The sequence below is a fragment of the Candoia aspera genome, chromosome 1 (assembly GCF_035149785.1).
Source record: "Candoia aspera isolate rCanAsp1 chromosome 1, rCanAsp1.hap2, whole genome shotgun sequence".
NCBI classification, from domain to species: Eukaryota; Metazoa; Chordata; class Lepidosauria; order Squamata; family Boidae; genus Candoia; species Candoia aspera.
This window is the reverse complement of record NC_086153.1, coordinates 126,808,354-126,832,368: the sequence shown is the minus strand read 5'-3', so window position 1 is coordinate 126,832,368 and position 24,015 is coordinate 126,808,354. Positions and strand designations below refer to the sequence as shown.

General features: G+C 38.9%; 1 protein-coding gene across 1 annotated transcript in view; it reads right to left on the bottom strand.

Annotated features, from left to right (window-relative positions):
* LOC134493463 (protein eyes shut homolog) overlaps positions 1 to 24,015 on the bottom strand; it is a 529,249-nt gene that overhangs the window by 103,732 nt on the left and 401,502 nt on the right. The window contains 2 exon segments of the mRNA XM_063298062.1: positions 3,216 to 3,439; positions 6,976 to 7,084. Of these exon segments, the coding sequence (XP_063154132.1) occupies positions 3,216 to 3,439; positions 6,976 to 7,084 (333 nt within the window).

Genomic DNA, 24,015 nt, shown 5'->3' with positions numbered 1-24,015 from the left:
ATGAAGACAGGGATCTTTGAAAAAACACAATTTACTTGCTTAAGTTTAAAGGCTAGCGATATTTCAAATTACTAGAAACTGTTTCGGTTTTGTAACCAAATTGATTGTATAATCATTTTGCAAAAATAATAGTTATATCTAACTCTAAATCCAAGAGAGATAATTAATCAACAAGCTGGCATGCTAAGATATATAGGAAATCTCAATCCTCCCAGAAACATTTTCTCAGAAACACTTTAAATAAATGCTGTGACTGAGACAAATATAGAGCATTCAATTTCCCACAGCATCTCCCTCTTATCTGCTGTGTTTGGCCATTTTCACATGGCATTGCTTGGATTAGGATTAATCCTAATGTCACATGAAGTGGCATGATTATTGTGAACATTTTCTGTTCATTAAAGATAGAAGCATCTTAGCCAATTTCCTAATTTCAACAGCTCCACTGAGGAAAAAAAAATGAAGCAGAGTCTCTATGTAATAATATTTCAAACAGCTGAGATTGCAATGAAGAAATGACATGTCTTTTTTTTTCTGACAAGGTCAGAAAAGCCAGATCCATTGGGTTTTTCCTATTATTGATGATTATCTGGCTATAGCCATTGCAACAGGCTGCAGCGATAGAAAAGATGGGAAATGGGCATTTCAAATGGGAATTGGACACAATGAGCAGGATCTGACCAAAGCAAAATAAAGTAGAACAATTCTTTCCTGTGATTTGGAAATCATACTCTGTAATGCCTGAAACTGCATTTGCCTTGTTCACTTCCAAGTCTTCAATTATTCCAAGATTTCTTCAAGCCAGGTATACTCTATACCTGTGCATGGCTCATCTGGGAAAATAGGAACATTTGCTCTGTCTTCCTCTGAACTGTTTCCATTTCAGCTGGTCCTCAGAAGAACTAAGTCAATTCAAGGTTTTAGAAGTGACCTCTAAAATATGCAGGAGAGAGAATGTGGCACCTGTTTGCAACACTAAGAAGTTGAACTTTTCCTATGACCACACTGTCCAGACATCTTTCTGGCTGAAGAATAGGATACAGTTTTTTGAATAAAGGGATAAATGAGCAAAATATTTAGATGTTGTAGAAGCATAGAGCCAGAAGGGCTATTCAGAGTATTGAGTTCAACCCCCTACGCAGTGCAGGAATCCAAATGAAAGCAGCCCAGACAAATGGCTGCCTAGCTGTGCTTAAACACAGTCAGTGAAGGGGAACCCACCATCTCTGTGGGTAATTGGTTCCATGGTCAAACAACTCTTATTATTAGGAAGATTTTTCCCCCCATGGTTCAGACAGAATCTGCTTTTTGTAACTTAAAAACATAAATCCGTGGCTTGTACTCTGGAATGAGAGAGAACAGATCCTGACCTTCTCTGCAACATTTTTTTCAAGATATTGAAAATATATTTGAAGAGTGCTATCATATCCCCCAAATTGTCTTTTCTCTGTTTCTTCAATCTTTCTTCATATACTCCTAATGATCCTCTCTGCTGTTCTCTGAACCTGTTCCAATTTCTCTGAATTCTCCTTAAAGTATAATGCCCAGAATTGGACACAATGAGCAGGATCTGACCAAAGCAAAATAAAGTAGAACAATTCTTTCCTGTGATTTGGAAATCATACTCTGTAATGCCTGAAACTGCATTTGCCTTGTTCACTTCCAAGTCTTCAATTATTCCAAGATTTCTTCAAGCCAGGTATACTCTATACCTGTGCATTTGAAAAACTTTCCATTTAGTAACTTTCAACCCACTTCTTTATCAAGAACATTTTGAATTTTAATTTTGTCTTTTAGAATATTAGCTATAGCCATAAGGTGTGTCATCTGCAAATATAATAAACAGTCTTTCCACTTCTTTTTCCAAATCCTTAATTTTAAAAAAAAGAAAATTAGGGTCCAGGTCCTATACTAGTGGCATGATAGCTCTCTCCATTTTAATAAAGAACAATTGATAAACATTCTTTTGAGTACAATTATTAAGCCAGGTATCTATCCACTGAATTACTATGTCATCCAATCTACATTTAACTAACTTTTTACTCAATATATCATGGAGTAATTTGTCAGACACATTGCTGAAGTCAAGGTATATTATGTCTATCACATTCCCACAATCTATTAAGGAAATTTTTAAAAAATGAGCTAGTGGCAAGATTTGTCCTTGACAAATCTATGTTTGACTTTATAATTACTGCATTGTTTTCAAGGTGCATAAAGATTTACTTCTTTATGATTGGTTCTAGAATTTTTCTAGACTGATGGCTTTCTGGTTTGCTGGATTTTCCTTTTTCCCTTTTTTGAGGAAAGAAACACTTCCTCTCTTCTAGTCATCTAACCCTTCACCAACTCTCCAGGATTTCTCAAAATTAATGCATAAGGATTCAGCTAGAGTAGCTTCTTTAGTACGTGAAGATGCTATTAATCTGCTCCTGGAGATTTAAACTCATTCAGAGTAAATAAATATTTCTTGAGCATGTTGCTCTCATTCTCAAGCTTCAGTTCTGCCCCTTCAGCCTGCATTATTTCCTGTATGTGTGTTATTTGTTTTTGTATTTTCATTAAGCTTGTTGTAAAGTCATATCTTCTTATGCTATTTCCATTTTATTTTCCTTATTGGAACAAAAAATTGTAACCAACCAGCAACCTCCTTAGTTTGCACTGATGAATCCTCGTCCTCTATCATCAGCTGAAATGTGGCCATTTAGTACTCCAGTGCTTTGACTTTTCCTTCAAGGACTGCCACAAGCTTATTTTGCTGTAAACATTTGTCAGGTTGTTTGCAAGCAAGAAGATAAATATGCCACAAGCACTGCAGGTCACAATTACAGGCTTCTGCCTGTTCATCTTCACATTTGCTTCTTAGGGCACAAGCAATAGAAGAGCCCTTTCCCCTTCTTATCCCTTCCTCAACCTCAGAGGTTAACCAAGTACAAACCCTTGACTTTGAGGGAAAATTTATTAGGGATTCCCCCTTAAATACCCTTAGCCAATCTTTTTTAGTTTTCTCTGTTTACTGGCTATGAACTTGCTCTCTGAATTTATCTTGAAAAAGAGAAGAGAAGCTCCTACTTTTCAAGCAAGACCTCTGGAAATTCAACTGAAAAATACTAGTCAGCTTGTCACAGGACAACCTATAAATTTTGCAAATAAACAAGCAAAATAATAAATCAAATAATGCACTGACATACATAATTGCGATGAGTTTTGCCTACCTAATGCAAGTACCACCATTGCGGCATGGATGATAATCACAGACTGGAACATTGCAGTTCTCAATGTTCTGTCCTCCCAGTGCCTCCTGTATAATGAAGAGTTCTTGGGTGTTGACTTGGAACTCTCTGATGCAGCCTCTGAAGCCATAAATCTGCCCAGCGCTTGGGTGAATGTTCATGCGATGAGAGGGGACATTTCCGAGGAATATTGGCCCAAAGGTAACCTAAGAGAGATCATTCAGAAAAAAACTCCAATCACAATGGCTGTAATTGTGTATTGGCTATACTCATGAAAGAAAATCCTAGAGAAGAACCACAGGAAGTTAAGCCAAGTGGATTAGTCCTATCGTAACCCTCTGCAAGATGGCATATTCCAGAATTGCAAGACAGGACACTCTCCCTTTTAGTTCTGTGCGTATCTGGCAAAGTGTCAGAAAATACAAACATAAATATATTATGGCTCGTACATCAATTGTTTTAAAAGTCCTCTGTGTTCAAAGCAGTCTGAAAGAAAAATGGCTCTGGATGTAAGATGTTTTCCCCCAAACAAGTAGAGAGGGAAAAAGTACAAACACTGTAAAATTTCTGTGCAGAGGTCAGCGTCCACATTTTCTCAACTTATAATCACAAACTCAAAAAAACAGTACCCTGCTCCTGAAAAATATGGCCATTGTATATTGTGTGTATATATATGTGTGTATATTTTTATTTATTTATTAATCTACTTTATATGTATATGGAAGTCACCATCCAAAACAGGATACAGGTAGGATAAAATAAATTATTTTTTATTTATTTTGGGGACCTTTGAGTCAGTCTTGACTCCTGGCAACTACATGGGCTAGTCCCTACAGTTTTCATTGGCAAGATTTTCAGAAATGGTCTGCCATTGCCCTTGCCTTCTTCCTAGGGCTGAGAGAGAGCAGCTGGCCCAGTCACCCAGGTAGCCCAAGGCAGGACTAGAACTTATGGTCTCCTGATTTCTAGCCCAGTGCTTTTAACCTCTACTCTAAACTGGCTCTTATTAACTGAATTCATACCCACTAATTAAAATTAATTGACCTTAGTTGCTTACCCATTTACAAAATGATTTGCTTCTTATCTGCATATACTCATTCTTTCTCACACATAAAAGCTGTTCTTATGCAGGAAAACATACAAGCATCTACACACATTTACTCCCCTCAAAGAAGAGGGAAGAAAAAGTGGTGTGTGTATGTGGGGAAGCAGGCTGGAGATGAGAGAAGGGAGAAGAAAAGTTGCCTTGGGAAGGGAAGGAAAGGAAAAGGGGAGAATAAAACTGGGCAGATCAGGGGTGTTACCTAAATTAGGCAACAACTGATTCAGACAATGATTATGACCTACCAATGCAGGTCTTCTCCAGAACAGGTCACCATGAAAAGTCAGGAAATTTACTCCCAAGAAAACCAAAATAGGATTGCTGGCTAAAGGCAACTCCTCCATTCTTCAGTTCCTGCACCATCAGATGTCTTAGCACTTGCCACCCTTTGCTCTTCTGTATGACTCCTGAAGGCCTGAACAGCCTCTTCTCCCTCCCCATAGCTGCATCTGAATATCTGAAATCCAAGAAATTTAGCTGAAGACTAGTTCTCTCATGCACCCACTCAGTGGAGCATAGAAGCAGGACTAAGGACAAGTGGCAAACTTTATTTCTAGTTCCCCTCCAAATGCCAGCTGGAATCCTATCTCTTGAGTAGGAAGGAAAGCCATTCTCTCACAGTATCTGCAGCAAGTGCTTGCCTAAGTGTCATGATTGATGGAGGACTGGAAATGTTGGATTCCTTTCCTGGGTTTGGTATGCCCTCACCCTCACTTCTCCCACCCTGGTTGTTAAATTTTATTAACCAACTTTGTAAACAACCACTTTACAAGACCAAACCACCTACATCACATTCAGATAGAGATGGGGTAACTGGAACAGGAAGGGAAAAAAAAGCCCTCTTCATGTATTACAAAAGGCACATAATCCCTCTCAAGCAACAGTTAATTTCAGGCTAATCTTCAAAGATTTGCAGCAGAGATGTCTGCAGCCATGTTCTTACCAAAGAATGTAAGATGTTCCCCAACTCCTACAACATTTCACAAGCAGTTATTTGGGAGAAAAACCTTGTCTTCCCTTTTTTTGTTCTTGGTGGTGGTGGTGCCTTTGAGCCAGTGTTGACTGCTGGCAACTGCCTGGCCAAGTCCTTGCAGTTTTCTTGGCAAGATTTCAGAGTGGTTTGCCCTTGCCTTCTTCCTAGGGCTGAGCAAGAGTAACTGGCCCAAGGTCACCCAGCTGGCTTCCTGCCTAAGGTGGGATTAGAACTCACAGTGTCCTGCTTTCTAACCTGGTGCCTTCACTACCACGCCACACTGGCTCTCACTCATCTTCCTAACATATACATATCACTCTAGCCCAGAAGAAACAATATGAGAGGTAGTTAGAAGCCTCCCAGAAACCAGGGCAACCCCATCACTTCCTTCCCTCTTAGGAAGTGGAGTGGATAAGGCATGTTGTGTCCATTGAACAAAAGTGTTGCCCTTGCAGATTTCAGCAGGCCTGGTCCAGAACTTTGTCCATTCCAGGCTTTTCTGCTATGTGGTGTAATGATACTGATAATATGCTTCTCGACTTCCAGTTACTCTCGTTTGGACAGGAAAAGTGGGGGGCGGGGGTAAGGGGAGGTTTGGCTTCATCCAAAAAGCATTATTTTTTTTAAGTGGAATCTGGTCTGTTTTCTGTATAAGTCTGAAAGTGTCAAGTTTAGAACATGATTGTTCTAAAAAAAATGAACAATAAAAGAAGCAGCAGATATTCTAAAGCATTCAGATAAGATGGGCCTCCACAGAATCAGATAAATGAGCAGCAAAATGTTTTACTTTTACCTAAAAGTGCCATGACAAGTCACTGGTTAAAGAATTTGAGCATCATGGAAATTAAAAAAAAAAAAAAGCATTGTAGAAGTCTCTTTGTGGGGTAAGGAAGGGCAACTGTTGCTGAATCTGCTTCCCATCACAGCAGCAGATACATTCAGCTGTACTGATAAGAAAAAATAAAGACCTACCCTTTCTGGGCAGCAAAAATCCAGAAAACGAGAGAGCGACAAAACTGACTTTGAGTTTTCTTAATTTTTTGCACCCTAAATATGGCAGCCTAATAAACTAACATTTAGGTCTTCAGGAGTAAGGCAACCAATAAATAAATAAATAAGTAAATAAATTTGCCTCTGCATTTAATTAACATAAAGCAGAATTTTTGCTCCTTAATATTTTTCCCCCTTTTTTTGCTAGCTTTTTTCTGGGCAGAGCAAATTATTCTAGAATCTGTTGAGTGTGGGCTGGGGATGATAGGAATTTCATTCTAAAGTGTATGGAATTATCTAAGTTGCAAAAGGCTGCCACTCATTATGTACTCATCACTGTGATACATGTTCCTCTTCTACATAAATGAACTGCTTTGTGTAAGCTATCCATCAACTGTCTCAGTCTGAACATTCAACATGAAGCTTTAATAACCCCTTAAGACAACCACTAGGGAGTTCTTCCATACAAGTCCCACTGAAATTAAGAGAAGCTGTAACAAGAACATTATTGCTCACAGCAGTGGGAAATGCAGGAGAATTCCCAGTAGACTGCATCTTAAATGAACATCATTATTAAGATGTATCAACTAATTCAAAATTATGTCACTGGCTCTTTGTAAGAGAAATTAAAATAGATGTGCTAACATCTGAGTCTAGGTTTTGCTTTGCATGTTTACCTGAGTCGTTTGTGATGGCAGAGAGATCCTCTGATGCGCAGAAGAAATTTCATTTGCCGTCATTTCAATCAGGCAGTAACCTTCAGGACTGCCAAAAGACAACATATAGCTGGAAGGAAGCAGAAGAACTATTACTGTTTAGGATGTTAACAGGCAGCGCTGTGAAAACATACCACCAACATCAGTGGTATGTTTATTGTGGAAGACAGGCCTGATTGAGGTAGCTGGTATTTCACACACATCAACCCCTGTAAGGGAATACACAGTTGTTGGCAGGCAGATAACCCAGAAGATGATGGTTCAATTGACTGAGTCTATGAACCAGAGCCAATGTGTGGGGCTATATGTATTTTCATTGCAACGGCACCATGTATTTATTTGCCTGAAGTTTCATTAGCCACCTTTTATCAAAGGACTGCAGAGTAGCTACAATCAATCAATCCTGGGAAAGGACTGAAAAACAAAGCCACATAGCAAGGCAACACTAGCTTGGGTGAAAAACCAGGGGGCCAGATAGAAAGGCCAAAGAGAATAGCTCGATCATGCAAGTACCTTTTCCCTCTAAACCTCCTTGGCTTATGCACATTTACCAATGGTGCACCACAAGCCCAGGAGCAAATAGGAAATGTCTTAGTCTTTAGAAGCACAAAATAAAAGTTAGACAGATTATATATACTTCGGAAACAAACACACTCATAAGGGGACAGAAAACTGGTTTTTATATGTATCATAGGCTCTGTAACTTGTAAGGGCTAACTAGGGCATCCATCAGTATTGAATGATAGTAAACTCTCCAGACAGACATTTCCTTTTCCCTTGTCTACAGGAGAAATAGCAGGGCAATGTAAAATGAATGGCTGTACCTCTGAGCATCAAGATTACACTCGGATGAAGCTTATCAGAGCTCATGAAGGATGCTATTAATGTATAGTCTGCAATGGAGTGTCAGGCATCAAAGTTAAAGGCATTTGTAAAATAAATACCAGAAATTTCAATACTGTGTTAAGTATTTGAAAGGGGGAGTGTCAATGTGATAAAATGTGTGTATGAGGGGGGTTAGAAATGCTACATACTTTATCAACAACAAAAATCCATTCCTAAAGGAGGACTTTCATGTAATTGTTCTTCAGTTATTATTTTTCTGAGAGGGGAAAAAAACCCCAAGAGTGTTAATTATTATTTCGGTGGTTGATAAATACGAAACCATAATGTGTAAGAATTTAATTAAAAAGAGCACTCAGTTCAGTGAAGGCATTCTTTCTCTCCATGCTTCTTATGGAAATCCCATTTAACAGCTGTACCCCAATCATGAGTTCCTCACAAGAACCCATGGCGTGCTTTAAGATCCCCATTTATTTTCGGAAAGAGCCGATCTGCATGAGAATGCATTCCTGCTGAAATGAGGAGAAAACCATTAAGGCCAGGACAAGCCATAATCTCCTTGGATTTCTTGTCATTGAAATAAATCAAGGCACTGAACTAGTAGTTTTTGTAGGTTAATACCAACAATATGTCCTATTTCTGGATTGTCACACTGAATTTTAGAATTTGATTTCCTATCTTTCTTAGCAGAGAATCAGGGGAACAGTCCTCAGGACAAGTCTCAATGTCCCTGTCTATATGCATACAGTGAAGAAATATTTATTTATTTATTTATTCATTCATTTACTAAAATTATGTCGCCCCACTCCCAATGACTCAGGGGAATTAAAAACAAGGGGAAAAAATACAACAGTGGACAAAAATGTAGAGTAAAAATGGCAAGAATGAAAAACAAAACAAAACAAAACAAAACAAAAAACCCAACAGTCAGAAATGAAAAGAAACAAGCTCACACAATCCAAAGAGGGCTTCACTCTCCCTCGCCAAAGGGATGGGCAAAGTGCCCTTTGAAACACCAGTAGGGTAGGGATTACTCAAATCTCAAGGGGAAACACATTCCAGAGGGCAGGCATGCTTCCAGGGTGCTGATAGATGGCATTGTTTGTTCGAAGGAACCTGAAGCAGACCAACCCTGCCAGATTAAATCAGCCAGGCAGATACTATAGAAGACAGGTGGTCCTTCAAGTAACCTATGCCATGTAGGGCCTTATAGGTAATGACCAGCACCTTGAATCACACCCAGAAGCAAATTGGCAACCAGTGCAGCTTGTGAGCCAGAGGTGTTAAATGGGCATACTGAGGCATGCCCATCACTGCCCGTGCCGCTGCATTTTGGACCAGCTGAAGCTTCTGGGCAGTCTTCAAGGGCATCTCCATGTAGAGTACATTGCAGTAGTCAAGCCATGAGGTGACCAGGGTGTGAGTGAGTATCAAGGGCCTCCTGATCTAGGAAAGGGAGCAACTGGCACACTAGATAAAACTATGCAAAGGCCACAGCTGCCACCTGCCTATCAAGCAGGAGCTATGAGTCCAGGAAGTCCCCCAGATTGTGCACCACCCTTGAATGTGGAAATGCAACCCCATCCAAGGTCAAAGATGGAATATCTCCAAACCTGGAGAGCCCAAACACTCACAATCCTATCAAAGGCACTTAGTCTTAGATGGATTGATTTGGAGATCATTCCTCCCCATCCAAACATGCACAGCATCTAAGCCCTGGGACAGAACTTCAACAGCCTCATTTGGCTGGTCCAGGGTCAAAAGATATACTTGGATATCTTTAGTGTACTGATGATATTGAACCTCAAACCAGCAGATGACCTCACCCAGTGGTTTCATGCAGATATTGTAAAGAAAGGGAGAAAGAAGAGCAGCATCTCACAAAAGAGGTGCTTAGGGAGCTAACTCTCCCCCTTTCCCTCATAACCAACACTGAATGGAACCAGCCCTGGAGAAAGGAAGAAAACCTCCACAAAGAGTGCCTGCAATCAAGGATCCTCACAGCAGCCCAGCAGATATAGGAAGTCTTCCTTACCAAGTAGAGACCAGATCTCCCTAAACAGGACCACTGGATGGCTGTCAGGAGATGCAATAAGGGTGGCCAAATATCGATATTTGGCCACCCTTATTGTCACAAGGTAATGCCTAATATGAGCTCTTACCCATGTCTGGTCAGACTCGCTTCAAGTTTCTTCCAAACAGCACTCCAGGCCTCTCTTTTGGAACTTCATCTCCTGGAACTCCTTGGTAAACCAATGTACACTGTAAAATCCAAGGTCCCAATCACCTGCCCGTTCCAGGCAGTGACTTGGGTCTTGGCTGAACTACCCATCAACTGTAGCAGAAAATATCACCTGTCCCATAAACTGGCAGACAATGGACTAGGTACATGGGTTCCTGAACTGCTGGATTACAGGTTTAAATTAGGGAAGCCCTTTCTTTAAAGCAATGTTTCCACTATTTGAAACATTGGTCCTTATCTGTCTTTTGTTTTTGGGCTTCCTTACCCAGGTTCCCTCAGAATAAAAAAAATGATGGTTGAGAATGCATAGATTAAATCCCATGTACTACTAATGAGCCTAATACATACTTTCAAGAGTCTGCCCAAGTATCTAATCTCTAGTTCATGTGATGAACAGATTTTCAATAAGTATTTAAATATCCAGGGATGGGTGGATAGATTTATGTGCTATAGATTTGGTGTTCTTTAAATAACCAGGAGTGTCAGCTGAAAACTGCCAAACCCTCAATTCATATTCTAAAGTTGTAGATCTAATATAGATGGGAAAACCCTGCATTACTAAGGAAAACCATTTATTTATTTATTTATCGCATTTTTCCATCGCCCATCTCAACAATGACTCTGGGTGGTTTACAAGTGAATTTAAAACAGTAAAAAAAATTAAATATTGATTAAAATAAATACATTATAAAATATACATATACAAATATACTAAAAACTCTAAAATATAAAATATGAGATTTAAAACCCAAGATGCTGAGATCGCAGTCTTGATAAAGTTCCTCGGGCCGCATCAAAGTGCCAGCTATCCCCATGACAAACTATCTCTGCTCCCACCCCAAGCGAGGTGGCACAGCCATGTCTTGAGCCCCTTTTGGAAGGCTGGGAGCGTGGGGGCCTGCCTTATCTCTGGGGGTAGGTTTTTCCAGAGGGCAGGGGCTATGGCAGAGAAGGCCCTCCTCCTGGACCCTGCCATCATCGCTCTCTCATGGACAGGGTCTGCAGCATGCCCTCCCTGCATGACTAGGTGGGATGGGTTGATGTGATTGGGGTGAGGCGGTCCCTCAGGTAACCTGGCCCCATGCCATGTAGAACTTTAAAGGTGATAACCAACACCTTGAATTGGACCTGGAAGCAGACAGGCACCCAATGCAGCTTGTGCAGCAACAGTGTTATATGGGCCATCTTTGGGGCTCCTAAAACTGCTCGTGTGGCCGCATTCTGGACCAGCTGTAGCTTCTGGATACTCTTCAAGGGTAGCCCCATGTAGAGTGTATTGCAGTAGTCTATATGGGAAAATCCTTGCAACTTGGACTTTGGTGCCTTGGGAAAGAAGATATTGCCACATGCTTTATATGATCCACCCCTATTCAGGACTTTGCTCTCCCCAACAGCTCCTTAACGGCTATTATCTCCTATGATCCCTAAATACTAAGTATGCAATGACCCATTAGATATTTTATTTTTAATGTTAGTTGTAATGTGTAGGAGTTCTCCCCTGATTACAGATAAATTGGAATTGGAGTAATAATAACTCCATAATTTTAACAGAAAAAATGCAGATTTTACTATATATAGTAAATATATATATCCATGTGATGTCTAAAACTTACATGGAAACATTTTCTTTGCAAGTTAAAAATTAGCCAGATGTCATACAAAAATTAGATGACAGAAACATAAAGTCAAGGGTTTCTCCCCCAATAGGAAGTCTTGCTGATCAAATTAAGGGGAAAACCTCAAATGATTAATTCAGTTCAGTACATTTTTTCCCCCCAAATTAACACCTCTTTTTCTAGATAACAAAGTGACCTTATGCCAAGAAACACTGCAGGTGGAACAATTATATAGAAGTATTTTCAGTTCCTTGGCAAAATGGCAGGTAGTATTTTCTTAGCTTTCGGCTTGTTTTGATGTTTCAAGGTGTTTCTGTGTTCCTGGTAAACATGTCAGTTTTAATTTTCAGTTGTGTTTAAAAAACAATAACATTTGTTTTGCCTCCCTCTGGTGAAAACAGCAGAAGGGCTGCCGAATGCAACTTGATTTCACAAGAAGGTTGAAAGCACTTCTCCACAGCCACTACTTTTGTTCTTTTAGAATCATTTTCAAAATGCCCAATTGCCTATCCAGCCAGATCCTTGGAAAACTACGATTCCCACAAGATTTCACCAGAACTGCCTACTGCTGTCCAGTAAGGGAATACAATAGTCAGCCAGCCTCTTGCTCCTCTGCCCTTCGGCTAACAGTTCACATCTTAACTTCAGGTTTGGCTTAGCAGCCAACCAGAGCTGATGGCGTCAGAATCCAGAAATACAGAGTTGGTCCAGGAGTAGGATGAAGTAGTAATGTGATGGCCACCAGAACTTATGCACCAAGGACATACTTTCTACTGAATGCGGCTAAAGAAAGGTGAGAAGAGGTAAACATAATGATGGAACCAGGCAGAGATCTAGAAGCTGGTGTGCTTTAGGATGCCTTTGGGAAAGAACCTAGGCTGAATTATTTGCAACAATAAATTATCTTTTCCAAATCATACAGGAAGAAAGGTGGTGGTGGTGGTGGTGGTAGGAAGCTTGATGTTTGGTTAAGAAATAAAGAACAAAAATAGACAGTATGAAATAGAGGGGATAGATTGAAGGCAGGGGGGAAGGGGGCCATAGCTTTCTTTTCTCTGCTGACGAAAGTAGCCATCAAATACTGAAACAATTGTGTATTTTCTTTGGAGGAAAGGTTTCTTTTCCCCAAACACAATCACAGAAGTAAGAAAACAAGGAGAAATGCATGGAGCCACAGAAAGTAGATGTTATGAGGTCTCTCTGTGTGTGTGATTTTCCTTCTTTCTTGGATAGGACAATAGAGGAAACTTAAACTATTCTGAGCCTCTTAAATGGATGCTAGGTATAAAGCCAGATAGCTGCTGTGAAAGATGGATGAACCCCAAGGAGTTTGGGGATTGTGGGAGGAATTTTATTCTAATATTGGTGGCTCCAAAATGGAGCCCCCCCTTTTTTTGGGTGGTGCTGGTGGTAGAACTGACATAATTTGTTAATCAGATTATTAAAAAGAATTAGAAAATTGTGGCCATGTTAAATTATTGTACTCTATTGCTTTCCATTTGAAATTATTATCTGACTTAAAAACCAGCCGCGCTGCCAGCCTATTCAGAGGACGGGCAACATGCAGCTTTTTCATCTATGGGATGAAGCAGGAGACATATCCCATGGTATCCTTTAGTGCCACTTTTCCATGCTTCTGTACACGGTTCCTATCACCACAGATAATGTTACACCTTACTGAATATGAATTCTGGCAGAAGAGTAAAAACACTGCCATTTTAATATTTCCTTTCCCCCCCCCCCCCACTGCAATATACTTTGGCCATTAAGAATACATTCATGAATGGGTAAGTAGTGGGTCTGCCTTAGCTGAAAAAAGGAAACAGTTAGATGGTTGGTTTGGGCATTACTGGAGAGAAACTGCTTTTTCAGTAACTAGTTAATAAAGGGCCCAATTCTGGGAAGAAACAAGTTTAGGAACTGGCATTCAGCAGAGCAGTCCTAAGAACACAGTTTCTAAGCTGTTTGTAGCAGATCAGGGTCGAAATAAAGATAGGCCAATGTTTTCATCTTTCCCTTCCCATTCGATCTGGTCTAAGCATCCTACCAGGGAGACATCGGATCGTTTGGATCCACAGGGCCTCATGAGCTCACACTGTTCAGCAGGATTCCCTGGCATGCCCATGTAATCATGCAGCATGGTGTGATCACATAGGCATTTTAGAAAGCATGTTTGAAAAGGAAGACTCCCACATTGCTCTGAGCACACTTGGCACATTAATAAGCCACAATTTTTAACCTTAAAAAATATCTGTAGGGGCACCCCACCCCCCAGCTGACTGGAATACTGCTCCACTAAAGTAGTCAGTAAAATGAAGCAGATTTGACTGATCTGTACATCCCTACATCGCTGTAAAACAGGGTTCTGAAATGTTGCAATGCCTTGATGCCCTAAAATAATAATTTGAGTTTGTGCAACCCCCTTCCACGAATGAAAGTACTGTAATAATTTCACTGGGGTTAGGACTGGGCAAGAAACAAATATACTTCTTTTAATAATTAGATTGTAATTTGTGGACTTAATAAAACAACTTTATAAAGTAAAACTGTTTCATTGGTTATAAGAAAACAACTCAGAATTGAAAAGCATATTTTTAATGGGAAGGATGAACTTCCTTACATTTGTGTGATTTTTGAAATCTGAGTTTCATTTTGAAGACAGCATCTCTCATTTGGCCAAACTCAGGGAAAAAAAGAGAAAAAGAAAAGTGTTTCTATGTCTTAAATCAGCTTCTCTTAAAATGCTGCATAGCTTGCAAAACAAAGGCAGGCTGCCCATGGCTTCTGGAGCTCTCCTTCTCAATAGAGGCACACTAAGACGACACTCAGAACATACCTTCCTTTCCTTCCTTTCATTTCCTCCTCACTTCCCCATTGTGAGCTTCAGATCAGATGGTCAGAGCTCTGCATAGAAGCACTGTGCCCTCCAGATACGGAATCCTTCCTTTAACAGGCAGATGCCATACAGGTAGTCCTCACTTAATGACCACAATTGGAACTGGAATTTTGGTCACTAAGCAATGAGATCATTAAGCAAATCCAGCCCGATTTTATGACCATTTTTGCAGCAATTGTTAAGTGAATCACAGTGGTTGTTAAGTGAATCATGTGGTCATTAAGTGAACCACATGGTTGTTAAGTGAATCACATGGTTCCCCATTGATTTTGCTTTCCAGAAGCTGGCTGGGAAGGTTGAAAATGGCGATCACATGACTGCAGAACTCTGCAATGGAGGTAAATGCGAACTGGTTGCCAGGTGCCTGAATCCTAATCACATGACTATGGGGACACTGCGATGGTCATAAGTGTGAGGACCAGTCATAAGTCAGGTTTTTTAGTGCTGTTGTAAGTCCAAACCGTCACTAAATGAATGGTTGTTAAGCGGGGACTACCTGCTATGTTAAAAAAGCAAAAAGAACACTCAGACTGTAGATTCAGCATATTTTTGCATCAAGCTGATCAGCCTACTTGAAAAGAAACTTAAAAGAAAGGCACTCTCTCCCATCCTACACTTTGAAAAAAGCTGGTATAAACAAAACAACTTATCTCATAGGCAGGGTTTTATGTGTCACATGGTGTCCCTGCTTTAATTCAGCTTTGAGCGTATAGCAGAAGAGAAACGCCTTTGCAGCACTGAAGAGTAATTTAGTTTTAACCTTTTTGCACCAAACTATTTCCTATAATCTTGTCTCATCTCATGGATCCATTTTTCTTATTATTACGGTTCACAGTTACTTCACTCCAAATGAAAACAGAAGTTTTAAGACTAGAAAACCTATAAGCAATATGACTTTCATCCAAGTACTTATTTGAGGTGGTATTTTATGAGGTTTTAGGGAGAGAAAAGCTACAGTGTCTAGTAACATCTAAATATATTTTTTTCAACAGCTATCTATACTTTGGGAAAATATAATTGATGATAGAGTCCCTCAAGCAAGTGTATCGTGTATTTCAATCTATTCGATCTTATATAGACCTATAATCCCTGTTTAAAACATAACCATATCCACGTCCTGCATTATAATAAATGTTTATATTTGAAGAAAGCATTTGTTGATTTGAAAGATGCCATTTTTAATTTGATTTGATAATTCTTCTGCAAAGTAAATTTTGAGTATGCCCATTTTACAATTAGGATCAAGACTAGCGTAAACTGCTCAGAGATTTTCTTGCAGACCTGTGGTGTTGACCCCTGCCTCCAAGATCTGGTGTTTCAAATGACTTAGAGAAATAGCTGTGTTTTTAATGCTTGTTCTGTGAGAACTGATTTTGCTGTCTTTGTCTGGTGTGATATTGTTCTCCCCTAAGGACAGTATAAAAGAATTAAGCATGCTCTGGAAGTTTTATCATCAGAAAAACTATGACCTTTTCAAGCACCCGAAAGGTAAATCAAGATTTGCCTTCCATTTAATTTCATTTCTCTTTACGTGCAGATTAATCACTTAGCTATTTCGCATTTGAACTCATAATAAATAAGGAGTGCTTCTGATATTTACTTAGCACAATTGCCCACTCTTCAGCTACTCCCTCTTTTGCTGATGTTTCATTTGTCACCAAATGTGGGTAGTGAATTTATTTGTAGAATATTCTTAGGGGCCCACAGTTGCTGTTAAGGGGAATCTGCTTCAGCTAACAAATACTGAGGCATTTTTCAAAGCTCAGGGCACAGCACCGATGTTTGAGCTTGCATCGTAGGGGTTCCAATGAACTACTCCTGGCAAAATGGTGAGGCGTTCAGCACTTCCACACCACCAGGTGGCAGCAAACACACATGCCAAAAATGGGGATGCGACCTGCACATTTCTTGGATCCCCCTCCACCTTGCCAAATCTCTCTAGCCACTGAGAAGTCTAACTTAAGCCCTGATTGACAGCATGATTGCTTCAGCTTCCTGCTTATATCAAGGGAAACACAGTGAAGTATTTGATTACGCTTTTGACAGTCTGGATGAGGTTTGGTCCTGAGACTTACGATTTCACTAACTGCACTCATGAATTATAATTACCTAAAGTAATCATGTAAAAAACCCCAGCACATTCATGCTCATGCAAACATACTTAGGAAAATTTTGTTTACACCAATTACTTTTTTATACAGTGTTATCACCACTGCCATATTTCCTGGGGACTGGCACAGAGATCCAACACAATTAAAACGTCAGATCAGGGAGCATAGAAAGTGGAACAGATACAAAGCAGCAGTAGGCTCTGACCTTGGCCCAGCAGAATAGAGGCAGCCAGATTATGTGCCAAGGACCGGTAGGGATTTATCACCGACTGAGCATATTAAGAGGAAGGCATCCGGGCTTTCAACAATCACATGCCCTGCTTACAAGTTTGGAACAGAAGGCTCAGTCAACTGAATGTAGACCCCTGTACTAATTTCCCACCCTTGCACAGCAAACCACCTTTACCTGCTTAATATATCACTTGGGGTCTCAGAAATCAAGACACTTTTACCTGTAATGTGCTGATATTAAGGAGAGAATTGGAAATGATTGCCATGGAACACCAAAGCAATAGCTGCATTTACACCCTTGATTAACCAGAACAGTTGTCAAGGGCGCCATCTAACCAGCTGTCAAGTAATATATGAGGTTTTTCAAGAATAGTGATTTTACTATTGAGCACACGAATCCAGTTCAGAAATATAAGGATTGCTCTAGCATATTGTTTTCCTCTTGCCTTTTCCCTTCCAATCTCAAAATCTAGATGAATAAAACAGTCATAGTTAGATTTTTATCTCCTAATAGATACAAATTCTTGGAAAGAGTAATTTTTTTCTACCATTATATTCTCACAGATGCATTTTTATTATACTTTGTACTTTTTGGTCACATGTCACTACATGCAATATATATTTCACTTTCTTTCCTTTTTTAATAACAGAAAACCTGTTGCTAGCATATGTTGACAGCTTCAAGCATTACATTAATGCAAAGTCATTAAAACAACATTGCACTGTTTGTAATTGGTGCTTTCCTTAAATGGTAAGCTACAAAATCTGCTTCACAAACTCCCTGTGTTTTTTTTCTTTTTAGTTTATTTGAGGAAAATAAAACTATTGAGTGGATATATAACATTATGAGTGTAGATCTATGACTGGATATGAGACACAATATTATCTTAGTGCCAAAAGTAGCTTCAGGTTCACATTGGGTTTGAACTCTTGAATTCAAGTCAACTAGGAGGTCTTTGCACACAAAAATCCTATCTAAACTTAGTCTTGACAAATTATGATCAAGATGAAGGTAATGTTCATCTTGGAGTAACAGCTCTGGAAACATAACCTGTCTGCATTTGCTATCCTATTGACTACCAGGACTATTAGAAGAGCAGCAAGCCAGGGACTCTATATTTGTTCCTCTCTTTCTTTCTACTTTGTTTTTTCCAAATTGTAAGATTCATAGGTTCCTTGGTTTAGCCTAGTTTCTACAGGAAGAACCAAATATTTCTTCTTCCTCCTCCTTCTTTCCCTCACCCTGCTGTCTGAAAGCTTCATTCTTTATTTTTAGTTTAAGAATACCGTTAATACATATAAACACGCCTACACATGAAATGAATGTAATAATTTTGTAACTTCTGGCCTATATTTGAGCCTGAATGTGCAGGGGTTCCCTGAGGCCTGAAAAATATTTCAAGGGTTCCTCCAGGGTCAAAAGGTTGAGAAAGGCTGATCTAAATAATACAAGGGAAAAAGGTGCAATCACAGTATCTCTTGTTCTGACAGTGCTTTCCATCTCTACTGAAATTGCCCCAGCAATCTATTACCTGTTTTCAAATTTAATGAAATACCCTGTGGTTGTCTTTCAGGGCACTTCTCCTCTTGTTATGTGAATGTGTGTGCATCCATATACTCATATCTAGATGGATGTGTGTCCCTACACACTTACTCACATACAGTACAGATCCAAGAGCAGATAAAGGTGATGGGGGAAATAAAGAATTATCTTCAGCAGTGATCTTCTATAACTGAATTTGCCATGGTTAAGGATCCAGATGGACACAACCCCTGAGGGTTTCAGCCTGGAAGCCACCAGGAAAACGCAATCTTCACAAAATCATTATAACTAAAGGCTACTAAAAACAGACAGTGCATCTACTAAAAGATTTTGACAGCTAAGGAGCATCTAGCCATCCAGACTTCTGCACAAAAACTCCCTGCCAGATCATAGCCAACTTCTGATCTTGGTGATCTTAAAATGTTGGCAATGTTTAAGAGGAAAAATTATTTCTTTCTGATTCAGCTGTGATGCATTTGAAACCGTAGCAAAACTAATCCTTTCTTTGAAATGCTTTGGCTTTATAGAGCTTTCTGTTTCCACATTTGGAAGGACTCTCCCCTCACCCTGTTTTCTGATGCCTATGCTGCAGCCAGCTAGTATGTGTTTTGAGGAAAAAGGGAAAAAAGACTTGATAATTTTGCAACTTCTCCTTATAAGGATTCCTTCGATTATTTTGCAGATTTTCTCCCTGCATGCAGAACTTTAAATAGCTAATTTGTTTATTCATTTTACTGCCGACTTAGAAAATGTTTACCAATTCTCACATTTTTACTAGGGGTATTTACTGGCCATAAGATTTGGATTGGACTTTAGTTTGCTGAATATCTATATCTATATCGATATATCTATCTATACGCTAAGATTGAATCAGAGGCTGCCAAATATCTGTAACTACTTTGGACAGAACAGGGTTATATTTATAGGAAAGCTGATCTAAATTTCAGTCTCCAAAGCAATGTGATTGTAGAACTGGAATCCCTGATTAATGTAGATTTATTCCACTCCAGTTTTTTCCCCTCCCTCTATTTTATGGAAAAACAGAAGAAGAAAGTTATGAGGTGATTTTGAAATTCCATCTGCCTTTTGCTGTGATCTGATATGCCACATTGTACGTAAGGTGTGCACAGTAGCTCCTCTTAGTACAATATCTCCCTTCCGCAACTGAAACCAGACAAATTGTTGATTATGCACAGTGGACTACAACTATTTGTTTATGTAATTTATGTCCCATTTTCCCCACCAAGAATGTGGCCCAATTTCTCACCAAAGTATAGCCAAAAGCAAAGGGTTCCAAAAGTTATAGCAAAATGTGAAAGATACAGGACATATAACTTTTGAAATGGGGCTATATAATTTTAATTCTCCAGATATTGGCTGTGTTCTTTTTTTTAATTAAAGCTTTATTGTTTTTTTCAAAGTATAATTAAAATACAAAATATAGAATATAGAACAGATAGAATATAAGACTAAAAAGAAACAATGAAAACTAAAACAGTGCAAAAATAGATAGAAAAACATAAAAGACAAGTGACGTCTGACCTTCTTCAACACAAATATAAAAGCATATAAAACAGTTAATCTCTTACGATTAATTAAATGTTTAGTACATTATTTCTCTAAAATCAAACCATTTAATCATCAAAACCCAAAATCAGAACTTCATTTTTTTTCAGGTACCAGCAAATAGTCCAAAAGCGGTTTCCAAGAAGAAACAAATCCAGTCACGGTATTTTCTCTTATCAATGCTGTCAAATATTGACTTGTTCAAGTAAATTTTTTTTTCTCCCTTAGTCTCTCCCAGAAGTCTATCAAGTTCTCAGTATGAAAACCCTGTACTAGGGCATTTCTGACAGATGTCCACCCAGCTTCTGAAGACCTTTAGTGAAGGAGAACTCACTGTATCACGTGGCAGCCTGTTCCACTGGCTGAGAGCTTGTACAGTTGGAAGTTATTTCTGAAGTCTGGCCTGAACCTGGACTTACTCCAAATGTGGTCTGACCAGAACCAAGTAGAATGGAACAATTATTTCCTGTGATCTGGACTCTCTCCTGTGAACACACCCCAAAATAACATTTGGCTTTTTAACAGCTGCATCACAGTGCTGGGTGATGTTTAATTTGTGGTTGACAAGGACACCCAGGACACATGCGCTATTCCCAAACTAGGCTTCTTTCATAAGTGTCCCATCAATTCCCTCATCTAAGCCATGAATAAAAATGTTGAACAACACAGAGCTCAGGACAGACCACTGTGGTATGTGACCCCCTCTAAGCTGAAATGGAGCCATTAGTGAGCACTCTTTGAGTGCGGTCTTTGAGCCTACAATGAGTCCATCTAACAGTTGTAGCCCCCATTTTACCATGTTATGAAAGAGTATCATGAGATACTCTGTCAAAAGCTTTGCTGATCTCCAGATACACCATGTGTGTAGCATTCCTCCATCTACCAAGCTAGTAACTCATTTAAATTAAAATAAGGGACACAGTCAAGTTCCTTTCCAGAACAGGTAGCACTGATTAAGTTGCCAGATCACAATCTGAGGTGGCTTCAATAGGAACATCTTTTTTATAACTGCAGGAGAATCTATAGCTTCTTCTGCTGTTTTCCCTTGCCAAATATCTGTCTGAAAGCTTTATGAAGGCTGAGGGCCATGGATTGCCCACATTTGACTTGCAAACACAGGTGATTTCTTCCAACCTTAAATCAATTTCATATGATCCTAAGCTTTGTTTCCCCAACAAATTGACTTCTGGGATCTTTTATTTAAAACATTTGTATCTCAGCCAATTTTAAAATTTCTCAAAATAGCTGGGCAACATAGACAGTCTCCAAGAAATCAGAAAATCTATACTACCACCTCCTAATCCCCCAAGAAGTTGTGGTAAAAACCATTCATGATTTATGTTAACATCACAAGGAAATGCAATATTCTTACCTGTGTGCCTGAACTGGAGCTAGATCAGAACCGTCTCCCCAACCTCAAAACCATCCTCATGGAGAATGCTCTATAACTGGGCATCATCAGAATTAATGCTCCATCCCAGGCAGCTAATTGGCCAACCTCTGAAAACAGAAGCACTCACAGAAGGACCTTCAAGGACCTTTAAAGAACCTCCAAAGGTCCTTTAAAATATCAACCACTCTTTGTGATATGCAGCAGTTGATACATATTACCAAGAAAACAATGACCACCCATTAGACTGATCAGAACACCAAATTACCAGATGGCAAGTGAAGAGTGGGTGAAAGTGGCAAGTGAAAGATCAAACAGAAGAAGCCATGGCAGTTTGAACAAGAAGACAAAAAAATTGAAGCTCTTGAACTAACATAATTCATGGAAATAATTCAAATTCAAACTATAGATATAAACAAGGCTTTGAATAAATTGAAGAACACCTATGATTGACTCTACAGTGTTTGAATAATAGCCACAATGTTTTCAACTACAGTTTCAACCACTGCACTATGCAGTATATTCTTGATTAAAGCTGTGGACTGAATTAGAAATACTTTGCCAAAACTGAAGCCAATGAATTGTTTCCTATTCCTCTAATCTCTCTTTTCTTACCCTAATTAGATCAGGTTGTTTACTAAGTGTGTCCATATCTATCTCTCTATCATCTCTCACATACACACCAGCATTCTAGTACTGAACACCTTTAGTATATATTTTTGTTCCATATCTAGACTTTAAAAATAATCATAGTCCCAGTGAAATATAATAAAATCTAGAGTGCATAAGAAATTTTGTGGGAGCTGCTAAAAAGCTAATACTCATATATTGTATTTATTTGCAAGGCCAGCATAACTGATCATTGATTAAATTTTGTGATGATGAATCACTGAACAGTTGCTAATCACTAAATCCTGCCAACGAATGTTACATAAAAAAAAAGAGTCCAACCTACCTATTTATTATGTTCAACCCAACAAACTAACTTCTTTCTTTCAAAAAAATCTCCAGACTATCATGATAGAGGGCGTTATTATAGATGTTCCTTATCATTACTTTCAAAAATATCATCCCTTCTTTATCTTCTGTTTACTGCTAGTGTTACTCAATGGGATTTCATTTTGTACAAATCATGAAGAAAACCATATTACTGAACTGTTTCTTCAAACATTATGTTATAGAATAATACTGAATTCTGCTTTGTACTCTATCAGTTTGGTAAGATATATTTGCAATCTCGGTAAGCAATGGTATTAAAAAGAATCCCCCTTTCTGTATAAAAGGATTTAGGCATTCCAATTCCTTTTTATTTTGTTTGAAGACAAATATTCTATAAGCATATGGAAATAAATTATAGCAACCTTAACATACATGTAATAAAACAGTATTGGTCTAGAGAGGGGCAATTTATCTTTCTTTGCAAAGTATTAATGACAATTATTGAGTCATTTAATCTATCCAGTGTGCTAATTTTCCCTGAGTATACTATTACACACCATTCAAGAAAACTTTATCAATATAGTATTTTGAAATCTAATAATCTTCTGACAAACAAAAGCATAAACTTGGTGTGATTGTTTTAAAATGAATTTTAGGACAAGTTCTGGTTGCTTGCAATTGCACACATGGGATGGGCTTCCAGATTTAGTAGCATCTCAACTAATCCATTCCTAGGAATAGCTGCCATTGTCTAATCATCATTCCTAGGATTTCAGAAGTGAAAACATATTCAGTCCTGCTTATAAAAAGGATTATGATAAAGGGATGCGTACTTAGATCAGGCACTGAATTCCTTCATCTGGATGCAGTTTAGGGAATGGCCAGGTACAATTTGAATTTGGGATTCAAAAGTGAAAAAAATGATTCAGATTGGAGATTTTGGACTTGAAGGCAATAAGATTCAATTTGGACCTATTTAATCTGATCCAATAGTTCAATAAAAGATTTAACCACAGGCTTCCATGGGTAAGCATAAAAAGGCCTACAGCTGCTTAATTCTTTGGCAGAATGGGATGAAATGATATGACCAGAGGCATCTGATACAAACAGTGATGACTTGAAAATGACAAAATGTGCATTGTGACATCACAGTGCAATCCCTGTTTTTTCTGTTGTATTCTCACATCAGATGCAAATATGTAAGTCACATGGTTCACGTCATGATGCCATGACATGTTTTGTCACCTGCCTGCCTTTTCTTTCTAAGCAAGATAGATTACATGTGTCACACATTGAACACTCATGATAAGAGCCTACCTCATTTATATGAAATACGATGTATTTCTTAATAGGAAATATTGTATCCAGCATCCTTATTTCTTGAACTCTTAACAAGGTATTACATGTACACATTTCATTAAACTGTAAGGAAAACATAAGCAGAATGTTTGGAAATAGATAGATAGAACCTTCAAGTCAGAGTTGATCCCTGGTGAACTCCTGGACTAGTCCCTGCAGTTTTCTTAGCAAGGTTTTTCAGAAATGGTTTCCCTTTGCCTCCTTCCTAGGGCTGAGAGAGAGCGACAGGCCCAAGGTCCTCCATCTGGCTTTGTACCTAAGGCTG